Source organism: Trichomycterus rosablanca, chromosome 16 (assembly GCF_030014385.1).
Source record: "Trichomycterus rosablanca isolate fTriRos1 chromosome 16, fTriRos1.hap1, whole genome shotgun sequence".
NCBI classification, from domain to species: Eukaryota; Metazoa; Chordata; class Actinopteri; order Siluriformes; family Trichomycteridae; genus Trichomycterus; species Trichomycterus rosablanca.
The window spans coordinates 17973795-17993046 of record NC_086003.1 but is presented as its reverse complement, the minus strand read 5'-3'; the positions used below and the strand labels follow the sequence as shown (position 1 = coordinate 17993046).

Below are 19252 nucleotides of genomic sequence, written 5' to 3'. Positions count from 1 at the left end.
TATATCTTAGATACAAGCTGAATTTGTTTAAAACAGTAACAGCTAATAACTTATGAACTACAGTATTCATCTTGGTCAAATCTCATACCAAGACCTACCTTGATATTCCTACCTTGACTGAAAAACTGAAGCAAGTTAACAGCATTAAAACACTGTGCCTATAGAAAATCATTATACCATGTATAATACCTGGTTATGGTCAACCATTATAAACCTGCTCAGGTACAACCATCTTCCAGATCATACACCAAGCTAAATGGACCCAAACCTGACATGAATCGGCTGTTTCCTAGCATTCCACTACTTGTCATTTACATTTTCGGCATTTAGCAGATGCTTTTTATCCAAAGCGACTTAGTGACGGTATACAGTCTAAGCAATTGAGGGTTAAGGGCCTTGCTCAAGGGCCAAACAGTGGCAACCTGGCAGTGTTGGGGCTTGAACCGGCAATCTTTTGATTACTAGTCCAGTATCTTAACCACTAAGCTACACCTGCCCTAATTACTTGTATTACATGACAATTAAAACAATTGACCATGACAAAAGATTGCACAGGCTCTGATAGACTATGAAACTACCAACACCTTGCATAGTTTGGGCCATCCATCCAAACTAATAAACTAGGCAGGGAAGATACTGATCAGGGAACCAATTAAGAGGTCAGCAGTGACTTTGTGGCTAAGATTGGTTGTTTTGAGCATATACTCACATTGAGGGTGGCAAAAATTTATTTATTTATTAGGATTTTAACGTCATGTTTTACACACTTTGGTTACATTCATGACCGCACAGGTAGTTACTTGTTACACAACATTCATCAGTTCACCAGTTTAATGTCAAACACAGTCATGGACAGTTTTGTATCTCCAATTCACCTCACTTGCATGTCTTTGGACTGTGGGAGGAAACCGGAGCACTCAGAGAAAACCCACGGAGAGAACATGCAAACTCCACACAGAAAGGACCCGGACCGCCCCAGCTGGATTTCAAACCCAGGACCTTCTTGCTGTGAGGTGACAGTTCTACTCACTGAGCCACCGTGCCACACCTGAAAGACTATGGAACTACCAACACCTTGCATAGTTGGGGCCATCCTTCCAAACTAATAAACTAGTGAAGATACTAATCAGGGAAACAATTGAGGTCAGTAGTGACTTTGCAGAACTTCATGGCTAAGATTGGTCTTTCTAAGCATTGCAGGGTGGCAAGAAAGACGCCTCTTCTAAAAAGAGACACAAACTCATCTTTGTAAGTCTTTTAAGTTACAAAAAGTGTTGGGTTTAAATGAGACTAAGATTGAACTTCTTAAATTGATCTCTGAGGGCCACGTTTGGTGAAAACCAAACACAGAACACTAAACACATCTGGAGGAAGTGTTTTTCTTTAGGCAGAACTGAGAAATGTAAGAATTAAAAGGAAAATTCACCCAAATAATGTAGGCTACTAGACAGCACAACCCTCCAAGAGACCACCCACCCACCCACCCACCCACACACACAAGTGGCTTAAGTACCTGAAAGTAAATGACCTCGACTGGTCAATCATCAGAGTCCTGAGCTGACTTCCATTGCTTTATTTACAATCTTTAGAACTGTGTGTTTTCCCCACATTTTTTTTTCTAAATGTTGAACAAAATGCACAAACTGTGAATAAAAGGTGGAGAACTATTTTGTGACTGTAAAACAGAAACAGTGACTACTTCAATGGGGTATGAGGATTTTCTATAGGGACTGCATATCATTTTGGTACCTCATTAACTGTTAGCAACTGGCACAGATAATCACAATTGTAAAAAAAATGTACATAATACATTTTCATGTCATGCTGTGTATTTGACAGTTGTTTGGAAGCTGATTTATCAGGGCATTGCGTTTGTAACATTAAAACCTAATAAAACATTAGCTTTCTGCAGTAATGCCAATGTTCACTACATTTGTACGTTTTCATGGTAGCAGTTAGCACAACGTTGTTTTTCTGTTTGAATCCAATAACAATAACAAATGATACCGACATTGGTTTGGGACACAGCCTGAAACAAGCTGAACTCTAGAGTAACTGCCAAGAAGTGTAGTAGCAACATGAGCAGTCTAATCAAAACTGCTCAAATCAAACAATAACTGATGTGTTCATGTGCAATCTGCAACATTAAAGGTTTATCTAAGTAAGTGTTGCGCTACAAAGCTTCATAACAAACCCAACCAAACCCTTCTTTAACAGAACATACACTCCACACTTGACTGAGTGCAACGTACAGTTTTACTTTTTTTGCTTGTGGACATGTTCTATAAAACACAATGATGCAAAGCACACAGTTAAGTTATGACACAAGTAATAGTTAAAAATATTTCAATTGTTTTAACATAAATTGCATCTTCATCAATACAGGAATTTTTTGCAGGTAGCTAGCTACAAAACTGTACAGTTTCAGAGCCAAGCAAGTATACCAAAATGGAGAAAGATTTCTAAACTAAGAACTGCACTCCTATTGGTCAAATAAAATAACTATAATAATTGTATATAAAACAAACAAAGAAAAGAATAAAAAAAAACCTCCTATATCTTACTCTTTACATTTATACCAACTGACCGCCATCCTATACTGTCCTCAATTTAAATAAATCTTAAAAAGTAAACAAATTTGTAAAACAAATTAAACCAATAAAAATGTAAATAGTAAATAATGTAAATAAAAGGTATGGATAAAGGGACTCCAGCACACTTAGGTGATTTAAGCAAATCCTAAACTGTGCCGGACTCCAGACCTATAGCTAGGCGTTCATGGTAGCACCTGAACTATTCCTGTAACATAAAACAATAACATTACAGACTTGTTTGTGATCCTAACAAAAGCAGTACTAGATAAATTGTCCTAAAGGGAGATAGCACGGAAGTTAGACATCTTCACTTATCTACCTCTGAGAGGGAGGTACACCATATAGAACGAGAAGGCGTAGAGCAAAAGCTGGCATTTGAATGTGAGCAGTAGACACTGCCTCAAAAGCAGCATCTCGAACGTGTCGCCCATATTGATGGCTTCTCACTCATAGTCTTGCTTTAGACTGCCCCAGTCCTCCTGCTGCCGCCCGTAGCCATACTGATACTCCTGGTGATTTTCTAACGGGCTCACAAATGAGTTTCCACCTTTCTTCTGTTTTACACTGTTGAATTAATATAAATAAAAAAACATTACTATATAGCAAATTGTCTAGGTGATGCACAAATACAGTACATCTTACGTAATTCATTTTGACACCATGTGTTTACCTCTAGGCAAGGCAAGGCAAGTTTATTTGTATAGCACCATTCATACACAGTAGCAATTCAAAGTGCTTTACATAAGGAAAAATTAAAAGCAGTAAAGCATTCCTGAGATCTAGAACCTCAGAAAGACTTCTTGCAAACATTTAGTTACAATTAAGAACATGAAATTCAAACGAGAGATAAAAATTAAGAACACGAAAAATTTAAAGAAAATATTGTAAAATATACCCTACAATTTAAGAAATATGAAATTAAAACAAGGAACAAACACTCATACACTACTCTATAAAAAATTATTAAGGGCATGAAAAACTAAAAGAAATATGGTAAAATGAGGGTAATAGCAAACTTCGAGCTCAATCATAGGCACAAGAAAAAAGAAAAGTTTTTAACCTGAATTTAAAGATTTTTAATGCCATGTTTTACACACTTTGGTGACATTCATGACAGGACAGGTAGTTATTCATTACACAAGATTCATCAATTCAAGTTTTAATGTCAAAAACAGTCATGGACAATTTTGTATCTCCAATTCACCTCACTTGCATGTCTTTGGACTGTGGGAGGAAACCAGAGTGCCCAGAGGAACCCCACACAGACACGGGGAGAACATGCAAACTCCATACAGAAACTCAGGAGCTTCTTGCTTTGAGGAGACAGTACTACCCACCGAGCCACTGTGCCATCTAAGAATAATTTTTGATGCAGATTACATAAATCAACATGTGGACGAAGCACCTGCTTGTTAATTCACTGTGAAACAGTCAGCCAGCCTGTGACTATTGTTATGTGTGTGGGCCTGAAACACATAAGCTCAAATATTGTGAGTGCATTTGTACATATTTTTTTTTGAAATTGAGATTATTAAGAAAACCATTTTGCTGCTCATAAGCATGAATAAGCATTAATGAATGGCACTGATGGTGAATGAGAAGGCCTGTTTAAACTTCACATGAGAAAATGCTTTTCCTCCATGCCAAACTCGCCAAATTGTGTCTTGATGGACCTTGGTTTGTGCAGTGGGGCACAATCATGCTTTTTCCTCCACATCAACCTCGCCAAACCGTGTCTTTATGGACCCTGCTTTATGCACTCAGGCACAGGCATGCTGGAACAGAAAACGGCTTTCTTCAAAGTGTTGTCAAAAGTGGGAAGGATATAGTTTATGTTATAAGCGAGTTAGCACATGGTGTGGGTGAAATACCTGAATGCCAGACTATATACTTTAGGCCATATAGTGTAAATGCACACATAGGTAAACAACCAATAATAATTGGCATTGCTGTTCCATGCCAAATTAAACGGAATGAAATTGCCACAGTAACTTTATGGTTTTGACTCACTTTTGCTTTTTGAATCACTTTTTAATGATTTTCATAATACATTAACTGCAGGATATTTCCTTACACCCTCAAACTAGGGATGCAACTTTGTTTAATTTCTTTTAACTGCTAAACTACCATTAGTTAACAGTTAACAAATAAACAACAAGCTTATACATCCCGACAAAATATTAAGTGCATCACTAAGTATTTCTAACTGTTTAACAACAGAGAGGCAGTCATGATCTTCAAGCTCTTCCTGACAAGTGTAGTTCTTATAAGAATTAAGAATTCTAAGATCCGCCGCTCAGGTGGTTCAGCGGTAAAGTACCCTAGCTCACCAGAGTTGGGGTTTCTAATACATCGTATCGAATCTCAGCTCTGCCTTTCCGACTAGGCTGGGTGGCTGTATGAACAACGATTGGCTGTTGTTCAGGGTTAGAGGGTAAGAAAGTCGGATCATAGGTCCTCATAACCGGTGCGACTGCGGCCCCTGCTGGCTGACTGATGGCGCCTGCACAGGGCTGAGGAATAATGCTGATGGGGGTGTGGCCCTCCATGCACAGACTATCTGTACTGACTGTGCGTACCGGAGGGGGCGCAAGTCAGTTGAGAGGCGTCCTCAGTCAGCGGTGACGGGTCGAATCATTATAGAGGATGCATTCGGGGTAATTGGACACGACTAGACTGGGGGATAAAAACTGGGGGGGAAAAGAGGGGGGGGGGGGATTCTAAGATCCACATATGCATGGTTTAACATGTGGTCAGACTCCAAGATAAAGCAAAACAGCTTTTTTGTTTATTGTAAAACATGAGCACTCTTTTCAAACGGGTCTTTTCATACCAAAGCTAGGTAAGCGTGAGTCACAATCCGACTCTTTGCAATGCCTTTGTGTTTTTAAATACGATCTGTAGCTCCGCTCTAATTTCAAATAAATCTACTTTAAACCAATGACTTTTTGACTTCGTCAGCCATCAGTTAACTGATTAATTATACACATCTCTCTCTGGAACAGTGGTAGCCTAGTGCTTAGAGCTTTGGGCTATTAGCTGAAAGGTTGAGAGTTCGAACCCCAGCTCTGCAATGTAGCCACTGTTGGGCCCTTGAGCAAGGCCCTTAACCCCCCCTGCTCCAGGGGTGCCGTACGATGGCTGACCCTGCGCTCTGACCCCAGCTTCCAAACAAGCTGGGAAAGAATTTCGTTGTACTGTACGTCTGTACATGTAGATACGACAAATAAAGGCATTCTATCATAACACAAGCTGACCAGGTTTGTGCTCTTTTTTTTTTAGGTCTAAACCATCAGAAAGTCCACTTTGGTTTTTCCTATATCTGAGCATTCTTCAACATGGTCTCCCCAAGTTAAAACACTGATTAAAAATTGCAGACGACATTTAAAAAAAGCCCATATCACATTGGTGATTATGTGCTGGATTTTCATGTATAATTACAGATACGTCATGGAACCGTATTTACTTTCAAACTGATACTTGATCCTAGCTCTACTGTATTAATGTTTTAAAGCACTTGCTGTAGCTGATGCTCTTCTGGGTGTAAACTTGAGACTATACCAGCCTAACTGTGTCAGTATGCTTAGAGTTTAAATATGTTAATGTCAAGTGAGCCTTACACAGATCACTACTCGGGTACACCAACATGTGAAAGGAATAAAATTCAATGCAACTGAACTTGATATTAACTTTAAGGTCGTCAGAATTTAAACCTATTGTAAGTGACTGTATACATACTTGTTTTTGTGTTTAGCACCGCTGATATGAGCCTGGTACTGTTCCACTGAATTCAGTTCAATATTGCACACAGTGCATGGGTAGCCCTTTACAGTAGAGGCTGATGGAAAGATAAACAGCATTGGTAAGACAGCTGCTGCATCTCAAAATCAGCAGTACTATGTCGTAACACAAATACGTTTAGGTGGAAATACATGCATGCTAAATAATTTCAGGCATTGGTGCCTGGACTGACCTGGTGTCGGTGATGGTCCATATGTCTCAATCAGTTTCTGCTTGGTCAAATGTTTTTTGTGCTTCTTTCCAGCGTAGTGTTGTTGAGCCATCAGCGGGTTGTTAAACGAGGCATTACATATAGAGCAAAAGCGATTGGGGTCGTCAGCAGTGGGGCCCTGCTCTTTTGTGGTCTGTCCGTTCTCTTTTTTCACCTTTACAGGCTGAGCTAGGATGGAGACCAACAAAAAAGAAAATGCAATTGCTCTGGCTTAATAAGTGTAGTTAGTGCCTTTATTTTACCAAGTGGACTTTGCTGAGTGTATTATACAGTATTATAACATTATTCAAATCCGATGTTGCCAGATTTCTAGTAAATCAGCATCAGCATCATATTGTGTGATGTCTACAAATATCATGCTTAGTTTAGCCATATATCCTACACTCAAGCAAAACAATTGTCCGATTTTTTAGAACCAACACAGTGTAATACAATCAAATAAATTACCTTGTGGAACAACTGGACCGACAGTTTTTAACCTAAGATTCTTGGTGTGTATTTTGCCCTGATAGTGAGATGCCGCCACCACTGCACTGGAAAAGGTCATGTTGCACACATGACATGCTTTGTTTTTGTCATCTTCAATGACCGCAGGAGTCTGCAGAAAATAAAACATCCTTAAGTCACAGCCATACGAGTGACTTCTAAAAACCAGCATCAGCATTGTTTACAATTACTTACAGCATCATATGTAGGTTTGATTTTTTTGGCAATGGGTTCCTCCTCCTCTTTGTGAATGGACATGTAGCGACGCACTTTGCTTGCATGTTTCTTGCTCTAAAGACAAACAGTAAACATAATGAGCATTAAAAAAATCTTGCAAGCAAGAAAACTCAAAGTTGTTTTCCACATGAATGCATCAAACAAGCATAAATCCAGGTTGGTAACCAGCAAGTAAATTGTTTGGGTGAAAAAGTTACTTTCCAACGACAGCTGATGGTTTATTTGGAATAAGAGCAAAGCTGAGAGTGTGCAGGAGCTTTGGGAACATACACACACTAGTTCAATTAACACATTTCTCCAAAACTCTATTGAACTATGTACACCGTTACAGATCGCAGGCGAGCGCTTTGTTTATTTTATTTGTTTTACACTTTGGTTACATTTATGACAGGACAGGTAGTTACTGTATAGACAAGATTCATCAGTTCAAGTTTAATGTCAAACACAGTCACGGACAATTTTGTATCTCCAACTGACCTTACTGCAGGTCTTTGGACTGTGGAAGAAAACTAGTGCTCCCAGAGGAAACCCACACAGACACAAGGAGAACATGCAAACTCCACATAGCGAGCACTTAGTAATTCTACCTGAAACTATAAAATGTTCATGCAATAATATAAATTACTAGTCAATAAAATCATACAGAATCTAATTAACACTAAAACCAAGAATGGGAAAGTTGCTTTGCATCAATATGGAGACACTGCTAAACAAATTACATGTTCAAAGCTGCACATGTGAATAGAAGTGCAACAATTTTTTTACATAAATGGCACTTAGTAGCACAGGCGTAAAACATGCTAGCCCACTACCTTTGATATTCAAACCCTGTGCTATCATTCATAGAAATAGCATTTTGTTTAGGTGAAAGTACAGTGCTAAAATATTTTAAGGACATATGTTTAAAAGAAAAATCTGAAGCAACTAGCAGACGAAGAAATCTGACTATTAAAATATCAAGTGCTCTCGGTGTGGTACATACAGTATAAAGCGTCTAATACTAGATATCTTGACAGTAGAACATAATGGGAAAAGGCTTGATAAAACCTCAACAGATCCCCATAAGGTGTGGAGGAAAAGTAAGTAAAGAATGAGCAGGAGTGTTCTGCATTGGTCCTCACGAAACAACACAGAAAAGCTGATTTTAAATGTGGTTAATCTCCTCAAAGTAAATGTCTTCTGAAGGTACTTGTACATCTTTTTTATTACAAATTAAGTGTTCATCAGAACTTTTTTTTTTACTTAGTTCTGTGATTACCATTTCTAGGACTGTTATGGTATAGAATGGTGTGTAAACTGACAATTATAAATGTGCGCAGATAGAAGGTTACAAAAATGAATAATGCAAACACTGATTCCAAACTATTTGTTTAGGATGCTGGAACCTCAAACTCTACACTACAATTTCAGGAGCAACATAAGCTAACTGAAAACCTTTTTACTAGTAGTACATGTCTTTGTAATCAACGTAAGGGAAGCTGTTTTACATGGGTTTGGAAAAAGAATGATTAAAGGGATCACTGTATTTCCCTTGTATATATTGCCAGCAGCTATTAAAATTTGTCCTAAGTTACAGATGGCTTGTATTGTTTATTTACTGCATTTAGCAGGTGCTTTTATTCAAAGTGACTGACCATTGTGACTGGATACAATACAAAGATTAACTGAGGTCTTTGCTCAGGGGCAGTGGTGGGGCTTGAACCAGCAACATTCTGACCACCAGTCCAGTATTTCTGCCCTATTGTTATTGTAATAATGTGAAAATGCACATCTACAGCATTTGATGGAAACTTTTAACCAAAGCCAGTTAAATAGCGTGTATAAACACTGCAAGCAATTGAAGGTAAAGGAGCAGCTCAAGGGTGCAACTTGGCATCCTAACCATAAACCTTACCACTGCCCATGTAACCAATTTCATTTGCAATTAAGCCTTAAAGGCTACTAAGATGAGGTTTTCTCTTTTTAATAGACCAATAACAGCCAATAATGAGCTATGAATAAAGGTAAAACAGTGCATATAAATAAGGTAAAATTGTGAGTTGTGGTCTCCAGGACTGGGGTCTGTATGTAACCACAGGAGCTTACCCCAGATTTTGAGATCTGTTATGTTTGCTCACCTGATAATGGGCAAGCTTCTGGGATTCTGAAATGAGGACAGCACTGCACACTTTGCACTGGGAATCTGAGAACAGGTTGCCGTGTGTCTGGATCAGCCGGTTCACTGAAACAAAAAACGACTTGTTGAGAAAAACGGTCCAACTTTCCTCTACTGAAGCTGTGATGAAACGTGCTGTATGAATGAAGCCGTTTGAGGCCGTTTGAGAACACATGCGTTTTTGTTCAACCAACTCCTCTTCTGTATACAAACACTGGATGAAAACATTTGTTTCACTAAAAAATAATCTGATTCCTTAAATCGCATCTTATGTTTAAGCAGCGACCTTGGGGATGCAGCTAGCGGCTAACTAGTTAGCATTTTTCAGCACCAGGAGCACCGCTACTGTTAGCACGCATGCTAGCACAGGTTTTCTTCGTGCTGCTTCATTCTACCTGTTCGCTAATGCACTATTTTAAGTATTAATTATGGACTACGCAAATATATATGTTTACTCACCCTCATCTTTGCTTGTAGGTAGATAAGTGAAGTCTCCATTCGATCCCTCAGTCGCCATGTCTGCAGAATACTGTGTTTTTTGTACGCTTGGAGGTTCTTACTCCACCTGTATTTGGGAGAAATCCATCCTGCGTCAGGATTGGTGGATGCAGCACAGTCGTCGGGACTGTTGCGCATGCGTATTTTATTAGCGACCCGAGAACTAGTGGTGTGCGATACTGCAAAATTTGGTATCGAGCCGATACCAAGTAAATACAGGGCCAGTGTCGCCAATACCGATACTTTTTACTTATAAAAGCAGTTTGTTTACTTTTAATATATGGGACAGTTTGTTTAGTTTTATGTAGGGGAGAGCAGTGTGTTATGATTTATGAGTAGGGCATTTATTACTATAATGAACTAAGTCTGAGGTTTTTGTTTAGAACTAATTACATAATAACAAAACATAATTTATCCCTTTCATTGCACTTTTCTGAAATTATCCCCACACAGCTCCTCTCTCTCAGCCCCTATTCTCTCTCTCTCTCTCTCTCTCTCTCTCTCTCTCAATTCAATTCAATTTGCTTTATTGACATGACAAATTTGCATATTTGTATTGTCAAAGCTTACATTAGTATATATAAATATTTGAACAAAGAACAAGTATATACGTAGAAAAAAATGGTAAGGAAATATTCATTATGTAATAAAACAATTGTTCACACAAAAAGAGAGAAAATATTAGTGTGTGTGTGTGTGGTGGGTGTGCGATGTGTGTGGTGGGTGTGCAGGAGGGGGGGGGGGGGTATTTTATTTGGTGTTTCACTCACTGTCCCGGAGTGTGTGACACTCGTGTACATATCTGGCTGCAGTGGAGGCTGATGGTCCTTTTCCTAATATAATGGCCAGTTTCTGGCTCTCTGTCAGCGTTCTGAAGCCGCTCACTTCTCTTCCAAACTGATCAAAATACTTGTGTCTAATTGTTGTGTATTTTGGGCAGTTTAGAAGGAAGTGCACCTCTGTCTCTACCTCACCTGTCCTGCAGTGACCACACAGTCTCTCCTCTCTGGGGATCCAGGACTTTTTAAACCTGCCTCTCTCGATGGCCAGGCTGTGGTCACTCAGTCTGTATTTGGTGAGAATGTGTCTCTGCTTCGTATCTCGGACAGTGAGGAGATACGTGGCCAGGTTGTATTCATGTTTTAGGGTCAGATAGCAGTTCAATCTGTTTTGGGATTGAGTTTGGATTGTCCAATGTTCCAGATAAGTGTTTTTGAGGTGTTTGATAATTTGGGTGATTCTGATTGGTGTTTGGGAAGCAGTGCTGGTCAGAGAGTTGGGGTTGTTAGGGGTCAGTGTGTTGGTCAGTCTCTGGACCAGCTGACACAGGGGACTCTTTTCAGGGTAGAGCTCTTGGGATTGGAGTGCCTGAAACTGCAGGCTTGTTGTGGGACTGGATTTTAGGTGCATCCAGAATTTAAGGGCTCTTTTTTTAATATTAATGATTAATGGGTATCGGCCTAATTCAGCCCTGCATGCATTGGTTGGGGTTTTTCTCTGTACATGTAAAATCATTCTGCAGAATTCTGCATGCAGGACTTTAGTGGGATCTCTCTCTCTGCTACATGTGTTCGGTCTCTCGGTGCCCTTAGTCACGTGACGGTACCACACCAAAACACAGCAGATCAGGAGGAGTGAGGTGAGCATGTAAGATGTGAGAGGAGCGGCTCTGTACACACATGGTTTCTACTTTCTTATGAGACGGGAGAAACGTGCTGAATGTAGCGGAGAAAAAGTAAAACTGAAGTATTGATACTACCGATATTTGGATTGATGCGCCCATCACTAGTAATAAGGTTAGAATAATCGTGTGAAGGTGTCATTACCTAGCCTAGCCAACTAGTTCACAGCTGAGATACTGACTTAAACCCTAATAACTCCATAACACCATAACTGTTATTATGAAAGATATACACTCAAGACTTGTGTACTGTGTGCAGTATTCTAACTACGAAAGACTGCAACTGTGAGTTAATATCCAAGGTAAACATGGGTACTTGTACTAGTGTTAGCTGCTGAGCTAATTGCAGTGATTTCTGTTTCTATAAACACTGTATTTATAACTCTATCATATTAATATTGTAATACATACATCTTTGTCAGATTTCTTGTTTCTGTGCGCTTTGCTTTCTCACAACGTTACCGTCATGGCGTATTTTCCCTCGGGATAAGTAAAGTATCTATCTCCACCAAGCGGCTAACTCGTAGTTGTGTTTGCTGGGTGAATAAATATGTACATTTTTAATAGTGACCGAATACATGTGTTCTTGTTAATATAAAATAAAAGTAGATACTATTCTGTTTACATTTATAAGCACAAAGTCAAAAGAAAAGAGCACTTTATTTATCAAAACACGAACGCGGAATGAGAGCCTCACTACGCATGCGCAGACGGAATGAGATCCTCACTACGCATGCTCCGATTCACGAACCTGACCTACGTATTAGGGTCGTTTCGTGAATTTGCGTAAGATGCGCAAAGTACGTAAGGTGCGTTTGTACTTTACCTATGTACTGTATAATTTACACTATGATTTACATAAAATTACTAAAGAACCCTTGCTTTTAAGAGTGTGTGCAAATCAGGACAGTAATCAAGTACAGATATGTAAGATTTCAAATATATGTACTTTATTTGTACTTGTAAATAGACACAGACAAAAACTAAATACTCTTTGTGCAAAATAAGCAGCATGAACAATACAAACATTTACCGCTACAACTGCAACATGGTCGCTGTTCCACCCGCTCGCAACCAACTTAGCTTTTCAGTGCTATTAACAGATGATCATTAATACAAACAACGATCCCTGGCATCCTAGCTGAGTTCGTCTCGGTATGGTTTCCTCTCATCTGGCGTCTGCTTCTCCTTTTACTGCTACGAAAGAATAAAAAAGTAATGCAATTGGCTTTACTAGGGATAGGACATTCCATACCGAGGCTAACTTTCGCTGAGTCCACTCAGTGTATCGGAGCTTGTAATAAAGTCCCTACCCTCACGTGACTATGACGTCGGAAGCTCCGAAAATGTCATGAACCACCAGAAATGAGCTGGACTGAATCAAAGCTTATCTCACTGGCTATTTAAGAGACAGTCAAATCCCTAATCACCCCTGATGTAAATACTATCGCTTATTGACATTAAAATAAAATAATTTATTGTAATTCCATATATGAAAATAATAAATTGTACTTGTTATTTATGACAGTTTTGATCATAAACGGAAAATTGACCAAATGAAGCGTTTTCAGAATGTTTTGTGGTGTTTCTGCGCCATCATGTGGATCTTTGCTGAGGTAACTTGTCCAGTTGTTGGCTTGGATTATTGTAATCTTCTGGGGAGATTTACAATATGAAGATGAGTAAATAAACATTAAACAATGTGGCTGCACAGCAACAGCGTCAATACAGGAGCTCAAAAACTAAAGAAAATAAAGTTCAACACGTTTCCTTGTTGTGTTTTGAGCACTAATGAATAACGAGTGTTTCACGAGAGGAAAAAGCAGCTATTCACTGTCAAACTGAACAGTGAAAGTGAGCACAAGAAACCTGGTGGTTTTATACGAGCTGAACGTGTTTTTACTTCTTTAAATACGATGTAAAATAAACAAAATACACAAAATTATTAAATAATTTATTTTAGTTAGAGGTTTTTCATACAATCATATACAATAATATAATAAAACTAAATGTTCACTGCACTTCTGTGGCTTAAAAAAATAAAGTAAACAAAAGTAATACTGAGAACAAATGTTTTGTTTTTTTTGTTTTTTTGTTTTCCCTTTTTCTCCCACTTTAGTGCATCCAATTTCTACCTGTCAATCATCTTCTCACTAATGCTGGTCCCTGCTCCTGATTGGGGAGGACGAGGCTGCTCCACACCCCCTCCGACATGTGCACAGCAATCGAACATCTTATCACCTACACTTGACGAGTGCAGTGCAGTACAGCGCTGTGTACGGAGAGCCACACCCTCTACCGCACTCCTTTCCCATCTCCGTGCAGGCGCCACCAACCAGCCAGCAGAGGTCGTAATCGCACTAGTCTACAACAGGCCAATCGTTGTTCATGTGACCGCTCAGCCTCAGCCGGCAGGCAGAGCTGAGATTCGATACGATGTATTCGAGATCTCAGCTCTGGTGAACAGCGTGTGTTTTTACCGCTGCGCCACCTGAGCGGCAAACAAATGTTTTAAACTTAAATTCTTTTTTTTTTTCATTTATTGCCGTAAAATATCCCACACAGCTCCTCTCTCTCTCAGCTACATGTACTTGGTCTCATGTGCAGCTTAGTCACGTGACAATACGACAACAAAACACAGCAGAGCAGGAGCAGTGTTGCCAACTTAGCGACTTTGTCGCTATATTTAGCGAGTATTCAGACCCCTCTAGTGACTTTTTTTCAAAAAAGCAACAAGCAACAAATCTAGCGAAATTTTTCTGGTGTTATTGGAGAATTTGGAGACTCGGACGTGAAAGCACATGTCGTTCTGCAGTCACTGTCCTCAACGAGCAGCGGGTGATGCCACTGTTCTGTTGATTTATCCTAGTACCCATTGATTTGTCCTACCGAGCATGCGCACATCTGTTTTTGACTCATTAAGTGGAATGTCTATAATTCTGTGCTACCATTGCCTAATTTATTTCTGCTAGCGGTTAGTAATGTATGGTTTTAGTGTTAATTCCTTTAAAAGTTTAAAGTGTAAGTGTATGTAATGCCGTTATGTGACTTATTTTTTTATTATATTTCAGAACTATGCAGGGTGCTCAAATTAGCTCTATGTGATTGCATACAGTTGAATAACAGTTGTTTATCTAATGCTATGTGTTAACGTTTTATTTAACCCCGTTTATACATGCGTACGGTGATTTTAGAGCATTTTTCATACATCTAGAAAAGCCAATCATTTTTAAATAACCATCTGCGACCCTAACATTAGACAACACAAAATGTATTTGGTTATTTCTCAGTTTTGTGCTTTCTCAGCAGTCCAACTGGTACAGTAAAGGTTGTGTCTAATAAAGTTAATTACTGAGTGAACATGTTCAGCATTTATTACGTTATCTTGTACTTGTATGTTGTTTGTATACGGAAAACAATTTTTGTTGCTTTTCCCTTGTCAGTTCTGTTCTAATTATTTGTTCCTTATTTCATGTTTTTTGTAGCTATAGATAAGATCTGTGTGATCTATAGTTTTCTCACTGGGATTTTATCCAACAGGCTATGATAAATCACAGAGGCAAAACCTTAGAAGATATTCCTCATGGAGGGTTAGCATATTATTTACTACAAAATGTTTTGTATACTGGCTAATATACAATTAAATTTAAAATCCTAATAAATAAATTTGAGATATATGTCTGAGATACAGATCAATGGATCTATCGAGATGTGCTACATATAGTTTATAATAAGAGATTAGACCTATCGACATGCGCTAACTCTTATGCAAATTAGGCGATTGCATATTATTTACTACAAAATGTTTTGTATACTGGCTAATATACAATTCAATTTAAAATCCTAATAAATAAATTTGAGATATGTGTCTGAGATACAGATCAATGGATCTATCGAGATGTGCTACATATAGTTTATAATAAGAGATTAGACCTATCGACATGCGCTAACTCTTATGCAAATTAGGCGATTGCGTCATTTAGCGACTTTTAGGACAGCCAATAGCTACTTTCCTTACTGAGGAGTTGGCAACACTGAACAAAACACAGCAGATCAGGAGGAGTGAAGTTGTGCATGTAAGATGTGAGAGGAGCGGCTCTGTACACACATGGTTTCTACTTTCTGATAAAACAGGAGAAACGTGCTGAATGTAGCGGAGAAAAAGTAAAACTGAAGTATCGATACTACCGATATTTGGATCGATTCGCCCACCCCAGTAATAAGGTTAGAACAGCCGTGTAAAATTGTCAATACCTAGCCTAGCCAACTACTTCACAGCTGAGATACTGACTGAAACCCAAATAACTCATACACCATAACTATTATTATGAAAGATATACAGTAAAGACTTGTGTACAGTGTGCAGTATTCTAACTATATGAAAGACATTACAGCTGTGAGTTAATACCCAAGGTAAACAACACAGGTACTTGTTAGCTTAGTCGCTAGTGTTAGCTGCTAAGCTAATTGCAGTGATTTCTGTTTCTATAAGCACTCTGTATTTATAACTCTTCATCATATTAATATTGTAATACATACATCTTTGTGAGTAGCTGCTCTCAGTAGGGTTGTAGATAAATTCAGTTGTTTAAAGCGGTCCGATTTCTTGTTCCTGGATGCTTTACTTTCTCAACGTTACCATCATGGCATATATACCACATAGTTATGTTTGCTGGGTAAATAAATTTGTAATTATTTAATAGTGACCGAATATATTTGCCCTTGTTAATTTAAGATGAAAATCGATGCTATTCTGTTCACATTTATAAGCACAAAGTCGAAAGAAAAGAGCTCACGTTCACCACAACGAAACATCATACGCAATAAGATCCTCACTAGTACGCATGCGCCGATTCATGTGCGTAAGATGCGTCCGTACTTTACGTACGTATAGTTTACACTATTATTTCTGTAAAATTGCCTCTGTTTCTATATGTGCAAAGCAAAGTACTCAAAAACTTACAATCTTCCAATGCCTGCCAATGTACTGATGTCTGTTAGAATTTTAACAACATAACGTTACGGTACCACAACAAAGCACAGCAGAGCAGGAGGGGAGGAGCAAGTTGTGCATATAACGTGAGAGGAGTGGCGTCTGTACAGAAGCAGTCTCTACTTTCTGATGAAACGTAAGAAATGTACTGAATGTTGCAAAGAAAAAGTTAAACTAAAGGATTGATCCCATCACACTAGTATTGATCTGATTCCAATACCAATATTAGTATCGATAATATCGATATTTGGATTAATCCGCCCACCCACACAGAGAACAGCATATCAGTTCACAAACCAGTGTACACATAGAAATAACAGGTATATACTAATAAGAATACTAATTATGTACTAATTAATGTTTATGGTAGCTTTTTTGTTACTGCTACTTCAGAAGTGAATGTGTTAAAATTAAGGTGACTATATTTTGGCTTTATTTGTGAGGGCTATTAGTAAAAAAAAGATATAATTTTAAACAATGTATGGCAACATTAGTTGTCATATGTCATCATGAAAGCAAAACAAAATCCCAGATCATTTTAGAAGTTTAGAAATCCCTTTAGTTTCCCAAAGGAGAACATGTCTGGGATTATTGAACACATTATTGTGGATTTGATCTTAACAGGATATGACTGGCATTTTCACTAGTCTACAATCTCCAACAAGAAAATCCATCAGTCCCTCTAAAATACCTCAAGAAGTCTTGTGAAGAGATGGAAGAACCTTTGGACAGACAACCATCTCTGCAGCACTCCATAAATCAGACTTTAATTGAAAAATTGAATTAAATGCAGTAAAATGCCAAACATCGTTGTAGAAAACCTCTTCCAGATCTCACTCAAACTCTAGGGCCACATCATATGGCACAAATAATGCTCTGGTTTCCTCCCACAGTCCATCGACATGTACGTTGGGTAAATTGGACATACAAAATTGCCAGTAATGATTTTTGACACTGAACTTGAACTGAATTCAAATGTAACCAAAGTCTAATATATGACGTTGGAAACCTAACAAACAAACAAATCAATTTAGTATTGACAAAATAGCCTCATGGAAAACTTGTCTTGAAGGCAGCATATCATAAAACACCCGTCATTTATATTGTCATATATATATATATATATATATATATTAGGGCTGTCGAAGTTAACGCGATAATAACGCATTAACGCAATCTCAATTTAACGCGATTAAGATAAATAGTGCCATTAACGCAAATTCTAGTTCATGTTGAGACTTGACTGGTAAAACAAACGTTTTAATGTCGGACTTGCCACCGTTTTTCATTTGCGGTTTGTTAACATAATGTAAAAGAGCGTCGTAGCATCTGCACTTGCATAATAAAGAAATAAATACACGCTATATTCACAAGTTGTCAGGAGCAGAACACTTTATTAACTTATTGTGTTACGGTAAAGAATACCGGACAGATGAGTCAAGCACGTTGTCCATGAACTATGGAAGCCCCAAAGGGTCAAAACACACTCACTTCGTGTAGAAACGTCCATCAAACCATTGGATAGTATTACTGCCTAGTATGTGAGTGAATAAAACTCCCTTACAGTTTTCTCTTGTCCCAGCAGTTTTTAACATCAGTACATTTAGCATAAAATGTGTTCACCATTTTAATTGTAACATTTCACTTAAAAATCCTTGTTTTCTATAACATTTACACAGATTTTTTTTAATGCGATTAATCGCGATTAACTATATGAAATTCTGAGATTAATCGCGATTAAAAATTGTAATCGTTTGACAGCCCTAATATATATATATATATATATATATATATATATACAGTGTATCACAAAAGTGAGTACACCCCTCACATTTCTGCAAATATTTCATTATATCTTTTCATGGGACAACACTATAGACATGAAACTTGGATATAACTTAGAGTAGTCAGTGTACAGCTTGTATAGCAGTGTAGATTTACTGTCTTCTGAAAATAACTCAACACACAGCCATTAATGTCTAAATAGCTGGCAACATAAGTGAGTACACCCCACAGTGAACATGTCCAAATTGTGCCCAAATGTGTCGTTGTCCCTCCCTGGTGTCATGTGTCAAGGTCCCAGGTGTAAATGGGGAGCAGGGCTGTTAAATTTGGTGTTTTGGGTACAATTCTCTCATACTGGCCACTGGATATTCAACATGGCACCTCATGGCAAAGAACTCTCTGAGGATGTGAGAAATAGAATTGTTGCTCTCCACAAAAATGGCCTGGACTATAAGAAGATTGCTAACACCCTGAAACTGAGCTACAGCATGGTGGCCAAGGTCATACAGCGGTTTTCCAGGACAGGTTCCACTCGGAACAGGCTTCGCCAGGGTCGACCAAAGAAGTTGAGTCCACGTGTTCGGCGTCATATCCAGAGGTTGGCTTTAAAAAATAGACACATGAGTGCTGCCAGCATTGCTGCAGAGGTTGAAGACGTGGGAGGTCAGCCTGTCAGTGCTCAGACCATACGCCGCACACTGCATCAACTCGGTCTGCATGGTCGTCATCCCAGAAGGAAGCTGACGCACAAGAAAGCCCGCAAACAGTTTGCTGAAGACAAGCAGTCCAAGAACATGGATTACTGGAATGC

The 19252-nt window shown here is 38.6% G+C and overlaps 1 protein-coding gene across 1 annotated transcript; it reads right to left on the bottom strand.

Annotated features, from left to right (window-relative positions):
- Positions 1-1599: 1599 nt before the first annotated feature.
- On the bottom strand, positions 1600-10042 carry znf346 (zinc finger protein 346). Its single transcript, XM_063011370.1, has 7 exons — positions 9944-10042; positions 9447-9550; positions 7288-7383; positions 7054-7204; positions 6568-6774; positions 6333-6432; positions 1600-3158 (listed from the first exon to the last, which is right to left on the bottom strand). The coding sequence occupies exons 1-7, from the start codon at positions 9999-10001 to the stop codon at positions 3038-3040; spliced, it is 837 nt and encodes a 278-aa protein (XP_062867440.1). The 5' UTR covers positions 10002-10042; the 3' UTR covers positions 1600-3037.
- Between the last annotated feature and the right edge of the window lie 9210 nt (positions 10043-19252).

Excerpts from the sequence above, each read along its gene's own strand:
- znf346 (XM_063011370.1), bottom strand. The coding sequence starts at position 10,001 with ATGGCGACTGAGGGATCGAATGGAGACTTCACTTATCTACCTACAAGC. Across the intron at positions 7,205-7,287 it reads TCAAACCTACATATGATGCT|ACTCCTGCGGTCATTGAAGA; the intron begins GTAAGTAATTGT and ends TATTTTCTGCAG. Across the intron at positions 6,433-6,567 it reads TGGACCATCACCGACACCAG|CCTCTACTGTAAAGGGCTAC; the intron begins GTCAGTCCAGGC and ends TCTTTCCATCAG.